General features: G+C 36.9%; 3 protein-coding genes across 6 annotated transcripts in view; 1 reads left to right on the top strand and 2 right to left on the bottom strand.

Annotated features, from left to right (window-relative positions):
- Positions 1-3,869: 3,869 nt before the first annotated feature.
- On the bottom strand, positions 3,870-9,727 carry LOC148867366 (zinc finger protein CONSTANS-LIKE 13-like). Of its 3 annotated transcripts, none has more exons than XM_088974362.1 (8): positions 8,666-9,727; positions 8,225-8,437; positions 6,786-7,072; positions 6,171-6,473; positions 6,017-6,087; positions 5,040-5,176; positions 4,511-4,884; positions 3,870-4,386 (listed from the first exon to the last, which is right to left on the bottom strand). In XM_088974362.1, the coding sequence occupies exons 1-4, from the start codon at positions 9,329-9,331 to the stop codon at positions 6,383-6,385; spliced, it is 1,257 nt and encodes a 418-aa protein (XP_088830488.1). In that variant the 5' UTR covers positions 9,332-9,727; the 3' UTR covers positions 3,870-4,386; positions 4,511-4,884; positions 5,040-5,176; positions 6,017-6,087; positions 6,171-6,382. The 3 variants fall into 3 exon arrangements, with proteins under 3 accessions (XP_088830488.1, XP_088830489.1, XP_088830487.1); XM_088974363.1 differs by having other exon boundaries at positions 6,368-6,473; XM_088974361.1 differs by having other exon boundaries at positions 6,017-6,473.
- On the top strand, positions 4,063-5,021 carry LOC148867367 (uncharacterized). The gene is made up of 2 exons (XM_088974364.1): positions 4,063-4,344; positions 4,463-5,021. Exons 1-2 carry the CDS (start codon positions 4,063-4,065, stop codon positions 4,880-4,882), a joined length of 702 nt encoding a protein of 233 aa, XP_088830490.1. The 3' UTR covers positions 4,883-5,021.
- A 2,862-nt stretch (positions 9,728-12,589) lies between the features above and the next one.
- LRS1 (Transducin/WD40 repeat-like superfamily protein) overlaps positions 12,590-19,859 on the bottom strand; it is a 49,371-nt gene continuing 42,101 nt past the window's right edge. For both annotated transcript variants that reach the window (XM_088979828.1, XM_088979829.1), the window contains 5 exons: positions 17,689-18,047; positions 17,335-17,428; positions 16,312-16,506; positions 13,573-13,683; positions 12,590-13,174 (listed from right to left, as the gene is read on the bottom strand). In XM_088979828.1, the coding sequence (XP_088835954.1) occupies positions 13,585-13,683; positions 16,312-16,506; positions 17,335-17,428; positions 17,689-18,047 (747 nt within the window). In that variant the 3' untranslated portion in view covers positions 12,590-13,174; positions 13,573-13,584. The remainder of the gene's footprint in view (positions 13,175-13,572; positions 13,684-16,311; positions 16,507-17,334; positions 17,429-17,688; positions 18,048-19,859) is intronic.

Here is a 19,859-nt window from a genome sequence, read left to right as displayed (position 1 = left end):
CACGAACATGTTTAACGTCGATTACCTAATTATATATATATATATATATATATATACATACACACACACACACCAGAATACCCTTTATTTCTCTAATAAAATTATACAAGTAATTTATTTATTTTATAAAGGATGCAATGATAAAACAAAGGGTTCAACTATGATATAGAAAAGATATGATATGGGAAAAACATCTGACCAATCAACTGGAATCATATACTTGGTAATGAATCAGATGTTATTTACCAAAATTCATGAGTGGGTTTTGATAACTGATTGGTCAAAACTCTTTCCATACCATATCTTTTCCATATTATAAATTTTCCCTAAAACAATTCAATTAGATCTTATTTAGATTCGGATATTCAAATAAAATTGATTGAATTCAAATGTTGGAACATTCAATGAATTTTTCTATTTGGATATTGAATCGAATCCAAATAATTGATCTTTGGAACCACACAATGCCAAAGAAGATGTTTGATTAATGGTCCATTTTCATTACCATGGTATGTGAGTATGGATTGAATGATTTAGGGTAGAAGACTTAAATCTCCCCTCATTTTTCACCTAAATAATGAAAATTCCCCTCATTTTTCAAATCAGACTTATATCAGCAGATAAAAACCTCCCATTTGTTTACTCTCGATTCACGTCTGTTAGCACATGATATCATATGCCGTTTGAGTTTTTTGAAAATTCCAATTTTGAAAAACCTTCCCTAATCGAGAAAAAGCAACCTTGAACAGATTCTGGTCATTGGCATCCAATCCACCACTGCAACTAGTGATTTCATCAAATGATAAGAAAAACAAACCAAGGTTGTGTTTGGTACCATAGCCACCTGTAACGTTTTAGGTCGGCCAATACAAATTTTATGAGAATATTTTTGTTATCACAAATGCTTTGAGTTATCAATACATTTGGTACCATTTTTGTTTATTGAAGAAACATCAAATTTGGTATTTCTACGGTAAATGCCAATACCCAATCTGATGCCTATATTTTTTTTAGTAGAAAACGGTTATCTGATGTGATGTGACAAGATAATTTCTCTAAAAATTGTATTGACCAACCTAAAACATTACAAATAGAAATGACAACGATACCAAACACAACCCAAATCTATGTAAGCAACTGATGTGTTGAATGTTTGATTCATCATGTGTTATTAATTGCAATGCCTAAGCAAAATAGGGAACTGATGAAGGTATATGGTCTTAGAAATTACCAAGCCAAAAGCCATTTACAGATCTATATCATATCCATGAATTCTGGATTAAACATGAGGCATCTTCTAATGAACGTCTCTTATCAAAAAACAAAGCGTGGATAATCGAAAATGGTGTTTGATTAAAATTTTATACTAAAGATTTATTTTATTAAACAGGAAGAAAGTTAGTTGATGGTCATTTGTGGTTTAGACAAATCTCTACAGTGCAAGAGTTTCCAATGCTTGAGGTTGGGAGGGAATTAGATCAAATCATTGGGATTATCCAATTGATGGGTTTAGAGTTTAGACCTAACCAGCAATGATGGGTTTCCACTCATGTGGCACAAAGTTGCTATGGATTTTTTTTTTATTTTTCCGAATGATAATATTTCTGTAATATACAGTTGCTTAAGAGAGAGAATTAAAGTTCTATTATTTGTTGATTTGGTCATTTTGGCCAAAGGATGAGTTTCAGTAGAAATACAAGGATGATATTAACAGGTGGTCGGTCAAGTTTTGACTGTCCTAAGGTTGATGGAAGGGTGTCAATTGGATTGGATTTTGTACGATCCGATCCAGACCAATGTGAGTCCATTACAAATGGATCAGGTCCAATTCAATCTAATGAATATTTTGGATCATTTTGAATTAATCCAATTCAATGTCTAGACCATCCAATTTGTTCAAACTCGTCTTAATTTAGATTGGTTCCAATCCAAACCCAGTCTGTTGACACCTATATTCTTATCTTCTATCCATAGACCAGATATTGGCTCAACCCAATCCAGTTCAACATAAATTCCTTATGGATGGAGTAGGTCCAATACTTTGGACCATTAAGTCTGGACCGGTCCAATTCAAGGTCTTGTTGGTCCGTCCAATCCGTTCAAATTGATTATGGTTTGAATGGAGTCCAACCCAAAACCAGTCCATTGACACCCTTATTGATGATGATGGTTTTTTTTTCTCTAAATTAATTACAAATCAATTCAATCTCAAATTTGACCCAGGGATGTTTCAGTTTTCACTTTAAATTTTGGTGTCATTTTGGAAACCTTGCATTCAATTAGTGCATATGTAGGCACCGAACCCAACATCATGTTTGGACAGAAAATGTTGTTTTAGCGCTTAAACTTTTTTTTCCTCACACTGATTTAAGCACATCTTAATTTCGATAAGAGCAAATTCCTTTGGAAAGAGTTCTATGGATCCAACTATATTATTACCAATTCTAAGAGAAACATCATGTTTATTAAGTACATCAACAAGGAGATTTCTTACCAATTGGACCAAATGGCACCTTTGAGATGAACTTTGGCATGTCTTGGCTCGGTCAACTCAAATACTATTAGGTTTCAAGGTTCAAAATATTGATACGTATCAGCCCGTATCGGTTGATATGTGTCATACCGGGTGCTTTACGATATAGAGTGTATCAGGTTTTGACTGATTCAGGGGGTGGACGGACCTTAAACCAGCCCCCATTGAATCAGATTTGAAAGAAAAAACAAAAGAAGACTACCGATACGCCTCTACCGGCATATTGATATTTTGAACCTTGTTAGATTTGGGTTCGATATTCACAATACACGGTTGAGATGTGCTATGCGGCGCATTGTCCGGGGCGCCGATGCAATTTCGAATAGGAGATGTTCCCGTGACTTTTAGTATCCTGTGGGTAGGAGATCTGAACTAGAATCCCCCCATCTTTCTCTCTCGAACCAAGTGACCCAAGTTCAGAAAGCAAGAATAAGAACAGGGAACACAAGCTTTGTTTCCTTGACTGTGACTAGAGTATGGACCACCATCATTTCTAGAAGACCATGTCAAACACATTGTTTATAGTTTGCTTTATGGTTTGAGAATCGGAGTCTGCTCCTCTGACCTCAGTCTTTCTCAACCCAGAAATGGAGGAAAAGAAAGCCATCGGCTGAATTATTTCTACATCTTATGGGGAATTGCATCGATTCCATTATTCTTCCCTTGTCATAATTTTCTAATGAGCCAGAAGCTATGAAACCTCGTTAGCATTAGAGAGAAGAAAGCAACAGCTTCAACAATGGATGTTTGGATCAAGTACTTCCTAAGTTCAGACCACGGTTCCCAATATCTTCCCTAATTAAGTTCAGTCAATTCTTGGTTTTCTTTCTGAATTTCTTCATCATTTTCAATAGGTTTCCCGAAACAATGCTTTCATGTCAGGCTTTAAATGTGAACAAACACAGAGGATAAGGATCAAACCCTAGACCACTTCGTTAAACAAGATCTGACACCATATTAAGATACCTTTAAACCTAAAAAACTTAAGCTGTCAAGTGAGAGGTTTTTATTTTCTAAACAGTATAAGAGATACTCAAGGCAATGTTCAAAATATCGATACAAGCTGATACACCGGTTGGGCGTATCAGCCTATGTCTTTGCCTGTTTTTATTATTATTTTTTTTTCATTTTTTTTTCAAACTGATTCAGGGATCAGTTTGGCCTGACTACCCTGAAACACCCCGATACGATAAGTATCGGCCTATGAAATTTTGAACATTGAGTGAAGGAGATGGAGGCACAGGGAGGGGTAATGGCGAGCACATCAACAAGATCAGAATTCTTCAGTCGACGTGAAAGGTACACTGTTAAGTCTGAAATTGGAGCAAGTGAAGAATTGAGATGTAACTGCCACTCTGTTCTCACTCATCAACAAACAGAATCGAAACGTTATCATTGGTTTCCTCGTACACTATTCATTCTCTTTCTCTCTCAGGAAAATATTCCATTTGTTTCCTTAATCGGAACCCAGCATCCGCCATCGCCATCGCTCGACCATGCTCCATTTCTAACTTGTAGCTCAATAAATAATGCCTCATATGCCCCCTTTCTGTGTGCATGACTCTCTCTCAGAAATGGAAGGAACCCAAGAAGACAAGGACGTCTCTAAGCTGTTTCTAAAGCTCATGGAGGGATATAGCGACTCTGTAATTGCTCCATTATCTGAGTTTTCTCCGTCCAGGGGAACCGACTTCAACAGAAGAGCTGCTTCAAGTTCAAGGCCACCTCATCAGCAAGAAAGCAGCCGACGAGTCCACATGAACAGACTCTTTGCAACCCTTCAATCCATGGTTCCCAATCTCTTCCATAAGGTTAGTACTGGGATCTCCCCCTTCTGCTTCTTTACATCTATTCTGCAATTTGTGTCAGAATGGTGAATGAGGACCTAATGTTATCAAATCAATTTGTGGGTCTGACGACCAAATGCAGGACACAAAGGTGAAGAATCTGAAGATAGTGGACGAGACAATTGCTTACATAAAAGAGCTCGAGGAATGCTTAGAAGGGCTAAAGCAACGAAAGGCAGTGGTAGAAGCGGCTGCAGTATGCCTGCCCACCCATCGGAATGCATCATCGTCGGTGGACGTTACGGTTTCCGGCAAGGTGTGGTTCTTCGGGGTACGCTCGAAGGTTGTTCGACGGGGTCTGGTGAATGATATTTTCACGGTATTCAATAGGCACGGGGCGGAGGTATTGGGTGCCAGTGTTGCTGTGCATGAGCAGGAGCTGAGGTTAACGGTCACCGCTCTGGTTGACAATGACACCATTAATGGAGCAGCAGCCAACTTTGTTGCAGACACAATCAAGACAGACCTCATTCTCTTACTCTTGATTCCCCCAGGTATCTAAACCTGTACAGAAAGAAGAAAAACAAAAAGACGAAGAAATACTTTAACCCACCAAACTCTCCTATATGTAGCTTCTGTTTAAACATGAAAAAATCACTTGAAATTTCTTATTATAAATTGGTTTCTCTGGGTTCTTTGTAGTAGTAGTAGTAGTACACCTGCATTCCGTTATTATTTATCCTACTATGTTTTTGAACCACGATTTCCGACTGTAGGGATAGAGCTGCAGAGAACTTTTCACAAACAAAAATGGATAATCTTCTCCAAACCTTCCAACCCTTATCTTCCCAAAAACCTGTAACAGATTGGATTTTCAGAATCGAAATCCTCTAATTTTAAGCAATAAACAAATAAAATAATATGAACAAACAACAAAATTTTTATTTATTTGATTGAAACATGTATAAAATGCACAATCTATCAATTATATTTCACATGAGATTCAAAGCATTATTAATTTCAACACATTAAACACCATCACTAGCCACTAGGGTTATGTATATCCCCTAATATATTGGTATTTCAATTATAAACACTAAGGATATTTTAGTCAATTTAATATATGAGTCAAGGAGGATCAGATTCAGTCTAATGCTGTATCTTACCCATACCCATAGTTGTAAGGAGGTGGAAAATGTCATCTCTAACCTTACCAATCAATCCAAGCTCGTTCCCACAAGTAGAATATGCAGCACAGAGAATTAGTTCTCAATTCTACCAAGGATGGCCAGTAATCAATATGTGGTTGGTTCTGTGGGCATTTATAGATGGAGTGTTTATTGCTTTAAATGTTTATTTGAAAAATGTTATTTTAAACGTTCATTGCTTTTGTTGTTTTGTTGGGCGTTTCAGGTAACACCCCAAAAATTTACTTTCCACCTCAGCTTAAAGTACGTCACATGAGCATTTAATTTCAACAAACGCTGGGGCATTGGGGGACGCCTCATGCACACAAATCCAAGCATTTCTATTTTTTAGTGCTTATTTGATAAGCATTAAAACCTAACAGTGGTTTCATGCATAATAAACGAAACGCCTATGTGATGCTGTTATTTGATTAAAGTTCATGTCTTCATGAAATTTTAAAGGGCATTCTCTTAGTAAAGAAATACATAAAAATGAATATACTGATTACCTGTTTGTATAGATCTGTTCTCTAAAGAACTCATCTAGCAATGGCTGTACCATGCTGATTACCAGTAATATCTGCCACAAAACAAGATCTGTTTCATTCTCACTACAAACCCAAAGAAGGTCTCAAACTCATCCCATCTATGTTGCAATCTTACCACGCATAGGTATAAATCTTGAACTCTTTACCCAAATATGCATTACCATGACCATGAATGATCATGGTCTGTTTCTTACAAACTGCAACTACTGCCACTACTTGACTTCAGATGCTAATATACAACATAAAACCAAAGAAGAGTATAGAGTGCACCAAAATAGATGTAGAAAAACCAGGTGTAGAGTTCCTATTCACATGTTAGCTAGTACTTCAGTCATTAGCCTTAGCAAAACGCCCCTTGATCCTTGTCCTGCCTTCCGCACGAACATTCCGGGATTCATACCAGATGTGTTTGTTGTATCTGTTTTTTCCCAATTATAAGAGTCAGCTCGTTAAATATAAATTTAATAACAACAAAGATGGAATGTACTGAGATTCAGGACAACAAAGATGAAAAAATTCCAGACTGACATGGACCTAGCCCAATTTTGATTAGGTTAATAACTAAAACTTGCGATTAGAAAAGTGCTACCTAAAACCACAGTGTTCTGTTTAAAAGTTACTTGACATCAAAATTTCTTGAGATTATGGGCCCCAACATTCATGAGTGAACCTCCCTGTATTCATACTGTTAAGGCTTTTAAATTTGAAAGAGGAGAAATGGTGTGATTACCTTCTTGCTTTCTTCTTTTCTTTGTACCGTGAGATCGCCAAGTCCCTGTCAATTCTGGTTGGTTCATGCTGACCAACTTTTTGCAAGCCTTGCAAGCTCTCTCTGATGATGGGATGCTGTGACTGCTCTTTGCAACCAACATTAGTATGACTTCCACTGCTACCATCTTCCCCAGGTTCACCAAGAACTAGAAAATTTTCCTCTGAACGGTTATCTGAAAAGGTAATCAAAATGGGAACCTGATCTGCTGCCTCACTATAGTCACCATGCCACTGAAGTGCATTTACCTGTGCATAAAGATAAGTCAAATACTTGGCTTCACTAGGCAAATATCACTTCTATTTCTAAATTGAAAAGACGAGAACATTACATCAAGTCAACCATAACCTCAGAATGCCTCAGAGGAACCATAAACATCCAAATAGTCAAACCAAACCAAAGGCTGAAGTAGAAATCAAACAACAGATTAAACCCCTACAAATGGACCATCTACATCATTACCCCATAAAAGAGTATAAAGAATTCCTTTATACCAAAGAAAATTTAAATGCACAATATTATGTAACTGTGTCATAGAAACATACACTATTAAGAGTTTGGAATAGTGGATTAAAATGAAAGCTTTATTTTAACCTTGTCTTCACCAGAATCCTTAAGCCACTAGAAGGTCAATCAAGTAACATTGGCAACACAATCAACCATCAAAATTTAATTCTCAAAAAGAATACAAATCCATGTCCATGTCTATCCTCTACAATGTGAAAGGATGAATAAAAGACAAGATAAAATCTAGTATATTTAAATGGCTCTTTGGCTGTCATATGGTCATCACAACCTAATTCCACCATATAACAAGTCTGATCTATAGTGTATGGGCACAACAGTTCACTGGGTGAGGCTTTTCCTTTCTTTATAAATTCCCAAGAGGTAGCCACCACCAATAGAACCTTGGACCTCAAAGTGGCAAGGCCAAATACCAAGGACTACTATATCAGTTATCAACTCAAGCATCATAATCCCAAAGCAAAAAGATCTATAGAAGAGGTCAATTCCCACCTATAGAACAGTCCCAAAACAGACTACAAACAAAGAAACAACCATTCTTGTAGACCTCCTTCCTCTCATCAGAGGAAGAGGGGGGATCCTGAATCCCAAGCTAACCCTCAAGTAGGTTTACCAGCCCCAAGGACTGCGACCATTCAATTAAGGAATATTAACCCTTCAAGAACTGCAACCTCAACTACTATCCTTCAGTTCTTCACCACCACTTCCCATGTAACTGATCAAGAAACAACAAAGCTGAAAATACAGGAAATTTCTGAAAACAAAACTGGAATCAAACAAAAGCACTCATATGACAAGATTAGAAATAGCTAAGAAGGAAGTGACAATAAGTAAGAAACTGATTCAATCTAATCCAAGGGGGAAAGGAACCTCACATCGAAACCGGGTGCTAAGGTTGGCCCTGTCTCATGTTCTATTCCTGTATCTACATATCCAGTCTGGAAGCTTCGTTCCTGTACTGAGGGTTGGAGTCCAAGAAATGATTCGACCACCCCATTTTCTGAACTCAAGCTTCTCTCCAACCTTGCCAGTTTGCAGAGCTGACGTAATATCTCTTCTTTGTGTTTCCCACAAGCTGATTTCCTGCTCTGATGCAAAGACAATATCCAAAAGGCTGTTAATAAATAGTTATAGTTATAAAGCATAGACTAACAAGAGACTCTGTCCAAAAGTAAAGGAAATCAGACTACTACAGTTTGAGACTTAGAGTGAGATCAAGCGCAAATTCACATAATAAAGCGAATTTGATACTCAAAGAAATTAGAAGACGAACACAAACTGAACAGAAAAAGGGAGCTTTCTGAGCCTTTTTTTACCTTGGGAAGAGGAGGAACCACCATAGGTTGGAAGTTATGAGTGGAATCACTCGAAACAATAAGATCGTCAAGACTAACAACAGGAGTGTCCCGTACTAACTCATCCGTGAAACTATCAGCCATCCCCATCGATCCATAGGGACCAGAGACCACCAAGCAATCATCCATGGCGTCCCCCATCAGTAACAGAGGCTTGTTCCCCACGTCTTCAAACCCAAGAATGGAAGACAAGTCAACCGCCGAAGGACAACCAGAGAACCCCTCGAGAGGCCTCCTGTCGTGAAGAGAGGATGAGGATGAGGAAGAGCAACCACCATGAGCATCCCAATCGCAGTTCTGGCAAAGAACGAGATTGTCCGTGGAACAGAAGATTGAAGCCGGCTTAGAAGCACAAGCATCGCAAAGCTGCGAGCGAGAGTGCTTACCGAAGAGTGGGTTCCCCGAGTGGACTTCACGGTCGCAGGAGAAACAAAGCTTAGCTGTGTCGGCCCGGCAGTATAAGGGAGCTCTGGATTCTCCACAGAAATCACAGAGACCATGCAGCGTTACTTTTGCAGCCAAGTGCTGCTGCTGTTGTAGTTGCTCATCTTGTTCAGCTGCTTCTTCTACCACATATCTCGGCTGTTGTTGTTCGCGACGTCCAGGGTCCCCTCTAAAATTAACCATTTTCAGAAGAAAAGGAGGAGGAAGAAATCAAGAAAAGGAAGGATGGAGGAGGAGGAGGAGAGAGAGAGAGAGAGAGAGAGAGAGAGAGACTATTTCTCGTAAGGAGAAAGGTGGGCTTGCTTCTTTTTTGAGCAAAAGATGGGAAGATGTGAGTTTTGGCGGGTTCTGTGGATTTTTATTAGTGAGGTCCTGAGAGGTTTGAGAGTGGAGATAAGATGATGAGAAAACAGATGAAGTAGGAGTGTAGACCTTTCGCTGTTGGATTGGATGAGACAACGAGAAGTGAAGAATAAAGCCACGAACTCCAATGGAAAGAAGCAAACTTTTCGCAGTTGGATTGGATCCCTGCTACCTTGCAACTTGCAAGTAGTGGAAATCAGATGGATGGCTTTATATGCTTATGTAGACTGCAACTGCCAAAGTTATCTACTCTGCCTTCTAGTTCTAGAGAGTCAGAAACGAGAGAAGAGCATGCCCACTTGTCACGCTTTCCTGTATTACACGTGTCAATCAAACTTATCACTGAATTTGAACAAGACTAATCGACTTGAATTTAGCTTCTTTTAGAAAAAGATGGAGTAATCAAAGTTGGCAAAATCTATAATGCATCATTGCAGTGTGTACATTTTGTTAAACCTGAAAATATATTTTGTGAAACTTGAACCAATAAAAAATTAAACAAGCTGGCACAAAATTAGTTGAGATGTGCATTTAACATGCATCCAACATTAATAACTCTCAAAATTTTTATCTTCTACTCCCCCCCACCCCCCAATCCTATGTCAACGTTCAAAGTATGCACACATATTAGTCTGTATCGGCTGATACATATTGTGCCAATGGCTTTCCCATACGTCCCTTCAGGATTGTATCAGGTCAGACCATGGTTCAAAAGGTAGTCGGACCTTAAATCAATCCCTTTGAACCAGTTGTGAAAAAATAAATAAATAAACAAAACTTTAAAAAAAAAAGTACCAATGGCGTATCAGCCTATGTCAATACTTTGAACCTTGATCTACATATACTATTTAATGCCAATATTTGCCTTTGGTTAATCAAAATACTTTAATAGCAACACATCATATAGGGCATATTCTTAAAGTACCCCTAAATTTTAGGAAATAGATTCTCACCCCTACTGTATAGGAATTGATTTAAAGTACCCCCAAATTTTCTGACAATTGACTAAATCCTCCCCTAGGATTAGCGTCTATTAGTGTTCAATCACAATCCGTTTACATAACCACGTGATATACATAATTATTTAAAACCCAATATTACCCTTGGTGGTTGATTTTGCCCTCTATTATTCTTCAAATTTTCAAAGTCTCTAATAATCCAGTAGTTATCTCCATGAATTTTTTTTCCATAAAATCTTAGAAATTTCAATGCTTCACCATGGAACTTGGTTTCTTCTTTTTGGCAGTCGGAATATGGAAATAGGGGCTTGGGGAAGGCTACCCTCATTGGTTGCATTCCAAAATCCTAGAGTTAAGTTAATGATATTATTTATTTCTTTTGATAGTCATTGAAATCCTTGTACTCCAGTTCATGAAGGTTATGGGATTAACTAAACCAGCAATGCATTCTCTTAGAAATAAGATAGTTTGGATTCCTTCTGGGATTGAAACAGGTTTCTCCCAAGAAATGAAAATGCACAACGCTTAGAAGAAGAACTCCTAAAACGTTGGTCAGAGTTTATTAATTTGATCTCATCACCAAAGAAGTTGATGGGTATTGCAAAACGTTGGCAAGCAGAATTAGTTGATTTTGTAAAAGAGGTAGGTCATTTATCGCAGAGTACTATTTTTTAAAATCAATAATTAAAAAGCACATCTATATTAAAGATCTTTCACTTCACCAGCATTAAAAAAAGGAAGGACCAAAAACTCTAGAGTCTAGACACATATAGCAGCACACCCTTTGAACACTCTTGATGTTTGAAACTTGCCGTTAACATCACCCCCTTTAAAATCCACGGTTGCGATTTGAACACCGTTGATGAAGGCTTGTTGCCGTTAATGGTTGGGGGAGAAGGGTTTGAGTCTGATAATGCCCGGGTTTTGGAGTTTTTTCTCATTATTTAGTTAGTTGTTGTTTACAAAAATTTTACATTTTATTAATTTTTTACCCGTCTTAGAGCTAATCCTACATTGGTTTTGTTTTTATTTGATCTTGTTCATAACTGGATTTGGAGTATTGACTGTGAATTAATTTGTTTGAAGATATTAGAAGTTTCTTGCTCGTAACTGGTTTTGGAAGTTTCTTGTTTAAATGTTTCATTTTAAAATTTTAAAGAAAATGATGGGGTGACAGTCCTTTTTCATATTTCCATTGAACCAACAATCGAAGGATTTAATCAATTGTTAGAAAAATTAGGGGTACTTTAAGCCAATTTCTAAACACTAGGGGTGAGTAATTTTAAAGTAAGAAATTGATTCAATTTCCTAAAATTCAGAGATACTTTAAAAAATTTGCCCTATCATATAAGGTAATATAATTAAATATTAATTTTTAAATCCAATCAGTGAGTTATTTTTATCTATAATCCCATCAAATCCACTCAATGAGTTAAGATACTGAAAGCAATTTTAATCTTTACTCTCACAGGTGCATATCAGTAGCTTAATATCTGGAATCTGGATCACCTTTACTCTCACCGGGTCTTCGAAGGGTTGAAATGGATATGAGAGTCGGCCAATATGTATCGTATCTAGAGCTTCTCAATACACACCTACAGAGGGTGCATGGGGGTTTTGACCGGTTTAAGGGGTGGACAGACCTTATATCAGCCCCTCTGAACCAGAATTGATAAAAAAAAACCACTACTGCCCGACATGCCTCTACCGACATATCGATATTTTGAACCTTGAGCGTAACCATTTTGTTGTGCAAGTGGCCCTGTGGCCGCTCCAACTTGAACCCACATTCTCATGCTGGTCATTCCAAGATTTTTGCCCTTGCACCCTTCACCAACCACCCCCCCCCCCAAAAAAAATAAATAAATAAATAAATAAACACGAAAAGAATAGAAAAGAAAAGAAAAGGGGATTACAGTGGACTTTTGTCATTAATCAAACACTCAGTTTTCTTCCTGTTTGTTTCGAATGCATCCTTTCAAATCTCATCGGAATCTACAGTACTTGCCACAATTGAAAAGAACATCAAACCAGATAGCAATTTAAAGAAAACCTTACGTGATATTTCATAAACTTCAATGATTCTGAAACCAAAATAATAGTAGAAAAGAAAGGGGCATGAAAATGAATAAATAAATATATATTGAATAACCTGTTTGACAAAAACAGAGATTATTTTATATCCAACAGATCTAATTACTTCCTCAAAGAGAGTTCTGTTAGGCACCGCCACATCTACACAGCTTTCGACATCTCTTTCTTTTTTTTTTTTTTTACTTTTTTGATCAGTACATAGCTTTCGTTATCGTCTTTATCTCTAACCTAAACGCTCCTTTAGTGGGGGTAAACCCGTGCTCTTCCACATTCTCCACATCCTGTTTTTCTCCTTCACAATCGCGCAACCTCTCGGACCTAGCTAACTGTGCTGAAAATGCATACATCTTCACCAATAACCACCCCACCTGCATGCTCGTATCACAAATAATGTATTGAAAGATCAAGCATCGAGCTAGGACTTTTCTCCATGGAAAATCTGCAAATTTCAATGACACTTCATCAACTGATCAACTTTCCAAATTTACAGGAAAACCAGTTCTGATCACAACCAGCAGCCCTGGAGAATTCAGTTACAGTCCCGTAATTTACATGCCTAGCAGATGGCGGTTCCATCGCTACAGGCGAGAAAATCCAACTCCACAAACATCTATAACAAAACAGCAAAAAACAGGGGATACATCAGAATATTAAAGTGCAAATATTTACGAACTCGGATTTAGAGTAGTGCTGAGTTGAACCTGTTTAGTACGGATTGTATATTCTAAGTTTTAAATGTGATTGTAAATCAACTTAATTGTGCTAATGACGAGGTTAAATTTGACATGAAAGGTTGGGTTCATAAACCCTGGGGGCTTTCAATGACTCGGAACATTAAAAATCAATTACATCCTATGAAGTAAAAAATTATTAAATTCTGTAGAAAGAAACCTATTGAGAAAATTTGGTCAAAACCAAAATTCATCAAGTCAACTGATTTTTTATATCTTGAACTAGGAGAAAAAAGAATATTGAACAGAGAATATCCTAAATAAGTCAAGTACTCACCTCATTAAGGAATCATCGACCTTGTATTACTCTGTAATTGAGGACTAGGTCATCACTCTTTTTCCATATATATGCTCGAACTGTTGCTAAGCTCATGTCAGGAGATAAGACCTGAAAAAGTGCCAAAATAAAATCTACAATGGCCTCATTTACTAAATACAATATTTTGAAAAACAGGGGGTGGTTGCAATTGGGGCATTTGTTCAACTCTCTAGTTAACATTTAACAAATCTGGCATTTCACTGTCTTGGTGTGTCCAACTCCTAAACATTGTTGACTTTTATGTGAATGTGGCATGGGGGTAAAGTATTTGCCCAAGGGCATCTGCCAATATTGACCTCCCGAAGTGACAACACAATGACATCTATAAATAAATACAAAATCATATAAAAGACTTCAATATAAATTAACAATAAGGATTATTAAAACAAAAACTTCAAAATCTCATGTATTGCATGCACCCAGTGATTTAAAAGACATGCCTAGGCGCTTAAGGTGAGGTGCATTTTAAGGTATGCGCCTTGCCTAGACCCCAGGCACAGGACTTTCAAAAGCATTTTAAGGTGTACACCTGGTGTGCCTTGCACTTGAGCCCGGGCATGCACCTTTTTTATTTTTTGTACTTTTTGTTCTTTTTTGAACCTAGTGGCTGGGCTGGGGGCTCCGCTCTTGGACCCCCAATCAAGCCCCACTCACCAAAGCTCCAACAACCCCCCATTTACTAATGTTGTTCATTCATCATCCTAGTAAAATATCTTCTTAACTGTAGGTTCACTCAAAGGATATGGTCCCACTTCTTGAATATGGCAGGTTAAAGCTGGGCTTTTCCAAAACACATTATGGACATCTTGAATCAATGGCAAGGAACAAGGCTTAGCAAAAGGGGTAAAGTCTTTTGGCAATCAGTGCTACATGCAGTGATGTGGGGTGTTTGGGATGAAAGAAACAACCGCATCTTCAACAATAAAAGCAGAACCTTGGAGGAGTTAATCTCAGATACTACCTATCTTTGCATCCTTTGGACGGTGAATTCAGCTCTGTTCAAAGGACTTTCAGTCAACGATCTTATCAGAGATATTCATCCCTTTCTGTTTCTCCCTCATCCCCAGCAAACATCCTTGAGGCATCCTGTCTCCATCAGTGAAGGTGTGATAACCCTTAATTTTGACGGTTGTGCCTTAGGCAATCCAGGACTTGCAGGTATTGGTAGTACAATAAGGGACGAAAGGGGCAATATTTGCCGGACTTTTAGTGGTCCAATCGGCTGGGCTGACTCCACAAAGGGTGAAGTGATGGCTGCTCTCACCAGAATCAGGATAATAAAGAATCTGGGAATTCAGAATTTGATCATTGCAGGTGATTCAGCAAATACGATAAAATGGTTAAGAGACAAAAAGGGGGGCCCTTGGAGACTACCACTATCTGACTGAAGCTTGGGATTCTTTGGATGGTTTGAATGTTAATTTAGTTCGGATTCCTAGGGAACACAATCATACTGCAGATGGCCTAGCTAAATTTGGTGTGTATTTGGAGCATTTGTATAGCGACAAGCTTCCTCCTTTGTAACTTGTAGGGGTTCCCCCCTGCTTTGTATATCTTCCCTTGACCCCACACCCCCACCCCTCTTTCTTCTTAATAAATTCTGGTTAAATTTTCTCAAAAAAAAATTCTTCTTAAAAGGCAATTAAAATTATAAAATAATTTTTTGTAAGGATTAAGAATTTAAGACCCTAACATCGACGTATTTGGGTTTTACATGCTTGAAAACAATTTTATGAAATAGTTTCAAGGCCAGAAATGTTGTATGGATCTGAGTGTTAGGCAATCAAAAAATGGCATGCCCAAAACTAAGTTAACAAAAATGAGAAGGTTGAGATGGATGAGTGGGAAAACTAGAAAGGACAGGATTAAAAATAAACATATTTGAAGGAAACATGTAGTAGCTCCAATAGGTAAGAAGATGACGTAAAGTAGACTAAGATGGTGTGATCACGTACAGAAAAGACTAGCTACAGCACCAGTTGGAAGATCTAGATGAGGTAAGGGCAAACCACAAGGACATGGATTGAAGTAGTAAGAAGTAAGTTAGGCTCATAATTTAATAATGGACATGGAACTGATCAGAGCAAATGGTAGAACAGGATTCATGTAGCCAACACCATATAGTCAGGACAAGGATTAGTTGAGTTGAGTTGAGTTGAATCTGGTAAGAAAATGCAATAGTCAAGTAGGCCCAAAAAACCAATTATCCACTTCACCCCCAATAAGGAAATAACTGCCACTAACAACACAATTTTTCTTATCAAGAATATACTTATTAAGACCCCACCAACTTTCTACCAATCAAATGCTTGTTTTAAGATTTTCCTGGTGAATCTTGAAATTTTTCTCTGTTTCACTTTGAGGATAACCAAACTTAAAGATTAACATGAGGGGAAGTGGGTACCATATGACAACAAGATAAATATTCAGCAGAGAGAACACTGAAATACAAGTCAACAAGAACGGGTAAAAACAATATTTACGACAGTTAAGTTGATGAGATGAAAATCTTGGATTTCGAAGGACATGGATTCCAAAACCTAGAACCGTGAATTTTTTTAATGGGTTTATAACCATGTTGATTCAAGAGGTATTTTTGGTTCCTTGTTCCAATATAGTCAAAACCTCCCAACTCACCAATTAACTTGCTAACAAGCTATTAAGTATTTTCTTAAATATCAGCCAAAATTCACTTGCCTGGTTATTGCACAAAATCTCTATGGAAGGTTTTAGCTTTTGCCAGGGCTTCAAGCCAGGGCGGAAGGAGCCATCCCCTCCAAGTGTTGCGAGTTGTGATTGTCCTCCAGGCAAACCTGGAGCAAATGTTCCATCAGAATTTCCACCATCCAATGGTTTGTCAAGAACCATCTTTTCTACGACATAGTTAATAACCTGTAGAAACAAAAATAAATTCCTTAAACAAATCCATATAAGACAAAGAACATCTGTAAAATATATATGTATGTATAATCAATCCTTCTCCCAATGTTCACACAATATAGAGCATCGTTCAGAACAGGTCAAGCCTTCTAAAAAGGAAGAATGAAGATGTGATCACTGGTAGAATTGCCCAACGAGATAAGTGGTTCAATGTAAATAAAACAAAGGGAAGAAGTGGAAATGGAGATCCTATTTTTATTATTTGGAAAGAAGAGAGAAAATGAGAACAGGGACCCACTTGTAAAAAGAATCACATTAGATGCTTTCAAAAAATAAACTTTTAGTGGTTAATAGCCACTTCTGGATGGACTCTCTTTTCTTCCAACTGGGTGTACTGCAACAAAGCTGTTGCCTACTAGCATTTTTCCTAACAAGAAAAACTTATACCTGATTTTGCTTTCACACTTCACCTTTATCCATGCCTCGATTGTTAACAGTCTAGTTTTGTGCATGGTTTCTTTATATGTTAAACATCTTAAAAGATTTAAAAAAAAAAAAACAATTTAGCTCATTCTCTCTTTATCAATCATTATGCATTCCGCATCTTGTTGATTGATACATGTATGATGAAATGATCAGTGGCAGGCATATCCAGTGATACAGATATCCAAAACCATTTGCCCTCCAGGCCCAATCATACAAAAATCATCCAGTCTCAGGAAATCCACTAAATAATCTACAGGTAGGATACTCATAAATAAATTTTCTGGAGAGCCATTTCAAATATCATCTGATCTAAAAATAAATTAAGTACAAGGCAAATGATCTAAATGACCTTACTTTATGTATCCGCAGTATCCGAGGTGCACTCAGTTTCCCTTGTGTAAGAACTTGGGCTGTTGAACCTTCACATGGATGTAAGTAAAAGCTGCACCTGCAGAAAACAACACTATGTCAAGAACGAACTTCCTTTGTTAGGTCTCATTTAGGATATCCAAGATTCTTAATTATATATAAGAGTACAGATGTTTGAGCTATGAGCTATTCAGTGTATTCTAGAACACTAAGAATTTTTCATTCAAAATTTGTCTACTTTTGTCAAAGATTCAGCATTAGAAAAACCACCTTTGTAATATAAGCCCTTTGATGCAAGGTCTTTGAAAAAAGAGAAGTGAATTAAAGTCAGAACATTACTTGGTATTTTCTTTGGGTGGTAACCGATTATTCAAAACACAATCCAGACACCACCATGGAAAATCCTTCTCATCTTCACTGCCATCCAACTCAGTTATTTTCTTTCTCCATGGACCTCCATGAGAGCCTTCAGTAATTATAGAAGGTGGGGAAACTGTCGAAAACTCAAATGGAGGATAGACCATAAAGTCATTCTCCATATTACCATCAATCTCAACTCTTGAGTGAGTATGGCTTCTAACAGCCATATCCCTCGCTGATGGATCACCATTTGCTGAAGCTTGTTGTCCAGACCTTTGCCTTCTTTTGGCCAACCAATGAACCAATAAACCCTTAAGGGTCTCACGTGCTAGATTGACCTGTAGATTTCATGAAATTAATAAAGAACCATTTGTTTGAATAAACCTAGATAAGAAATATTAATGTTTCATATCCATTGGAACATTACTCCCTTTACAATACTGGGGAGAATTCGACAGCAACAAATAATTATATGTTTCAATCCAAGAGAAGCCTCAAATTGGAAGATATAGATAAGGTGGAGCTAGGATCTCTTTTACCTTTTTTTTTCCATTTTGGTGGGGTTTATATATCTGAATTGTAATAATTGGAAATTCCATCACCCATGTACACATTGTACATGAGAAAATACAATAGTGCCTGGCCCCTTCTTATATTTCTGCAGCAATATAATACAACCTAATATAACTAATAAAAATATGGCAAATCCTATGGTGCATCCATTGCACCATGCAGCAACAGATGTGATTTGTTGAACGTGATGGTAAGTGCATATTGTTAAAAATGAAAATACAGTTTGTGAAACATGAACTGATGAAAAGTAAGCAGACTTTAATGTGATTGGTTGAGATCTGAATTTAACGCGCAGCCAATATTAGTGAATGCACTGTAGTTGAACTCTAAAAATATACGTTTCATAAATTAAGCTCCTGCAAATGGATTTAGAATTAAAACTTACTCCTAGAATTGAACAAGAAATTTACAGTCATGACAATAACAGAAACAGCAGTTTAACATATATAGAGCTTGGTAGAAGAATTAACATTTTCTCATATATTTTTTTCAACATATAAATTTGATTTCATTAATACAAATGCATATATTTAATAGATTATACACAAAATATGTCATGTTTTTCATTCTGCATTTTTAAAAGAACATATTAGAAATATATTCATCTTCAGCCCTATCTTTTCATCATTCCATGTACATTTTACCAAATTTATCATATTTTTTATTCTTGAAATCAAAACCTTATGCAAACTTTTGTTGCATATGAAGGACTAGGAGGCGGGGCAGAAGCAAAAACGACCCAGTGGTAATAACTGTGATAGATCAAAGATGGAATGTCTTTAAAATCAACCAAACGATAGCCAACAGTGATAAGTTTCAACAAATACATTTTTTCCCAAAATGTTCATCGCATTACCATTTGGCCTTTTTTATATAACCTTCCTTAGCACTGTAGGAAAATCAACAATATTAAACACAACAATTCCAACAAATTAAGACCGAATAATTAATCAATCAATTAATGCATTTCCACCACATACCAACAAGATCAATGACCTTTCACTCCATAGAATCACAGAATCCAAACTTGATTAAAACAGTAACAGCAAACTGTATATTGGCATTTTTTATCAATAACTGTATATTGGCATTTACTGATCCAAAAAACTGTATATTGGCATTTAGCATCTGTAAGAACACGGTAGCCTTTGATGAGTCAGAAAATGAAACTGAGATTGCTCTCTCAGAGTGAAATTAGCCATTTATAGTTTGATACCAGTGTTTTAAAAGCACAAGGCGCAAAAAAAGCACAAGGGCCAATTTGCGCCTGAGGCGCAAGGCGAGGCGTGCGCCTTTTTAAGCAAGGCGCAAAATTACAAAAAAAAAATCAAAAAAAAAAGGTTAGAAAATTAAAAAAGAAGACAAAAAAAATTTAAATGCAAAAAATATTAAACATAATGTTAATAAAAAATATAAACTTAAATTATAAAATAAATGTTTTAAAAAACCTATTATCTAAAATTAAAATACATAAGCATAACACGTAAAGTGTATTCAAATGAAAATTTAAAAATAAAAGCAAACATATAAAGCATTTTCAAGCATGTAAACCCACAATCTCTTTTTTTCCTTAATTG

Source organism: Nelumbo lutea, chromosome 3, assembly GCF_056320005.1.
Source record: "Nelumbo lutea isolate HS-2025 chromosome 3, American lotus-T2T, whole genome shotgun sequence".
In the NCBI taxonomy this organism is placed as follows: Eukaryota; Viridiplantae; Streptophyta; class Magnoliopsida; order Proteales; family Nelumbonaceae; genus Nelumbo; species Nelumbo lutea.
The sequence above is the reverse complement of the archived record's forward strand: the minus strand, read 5'-3'. Positions and strand labels throughout refer to the sequence as shown.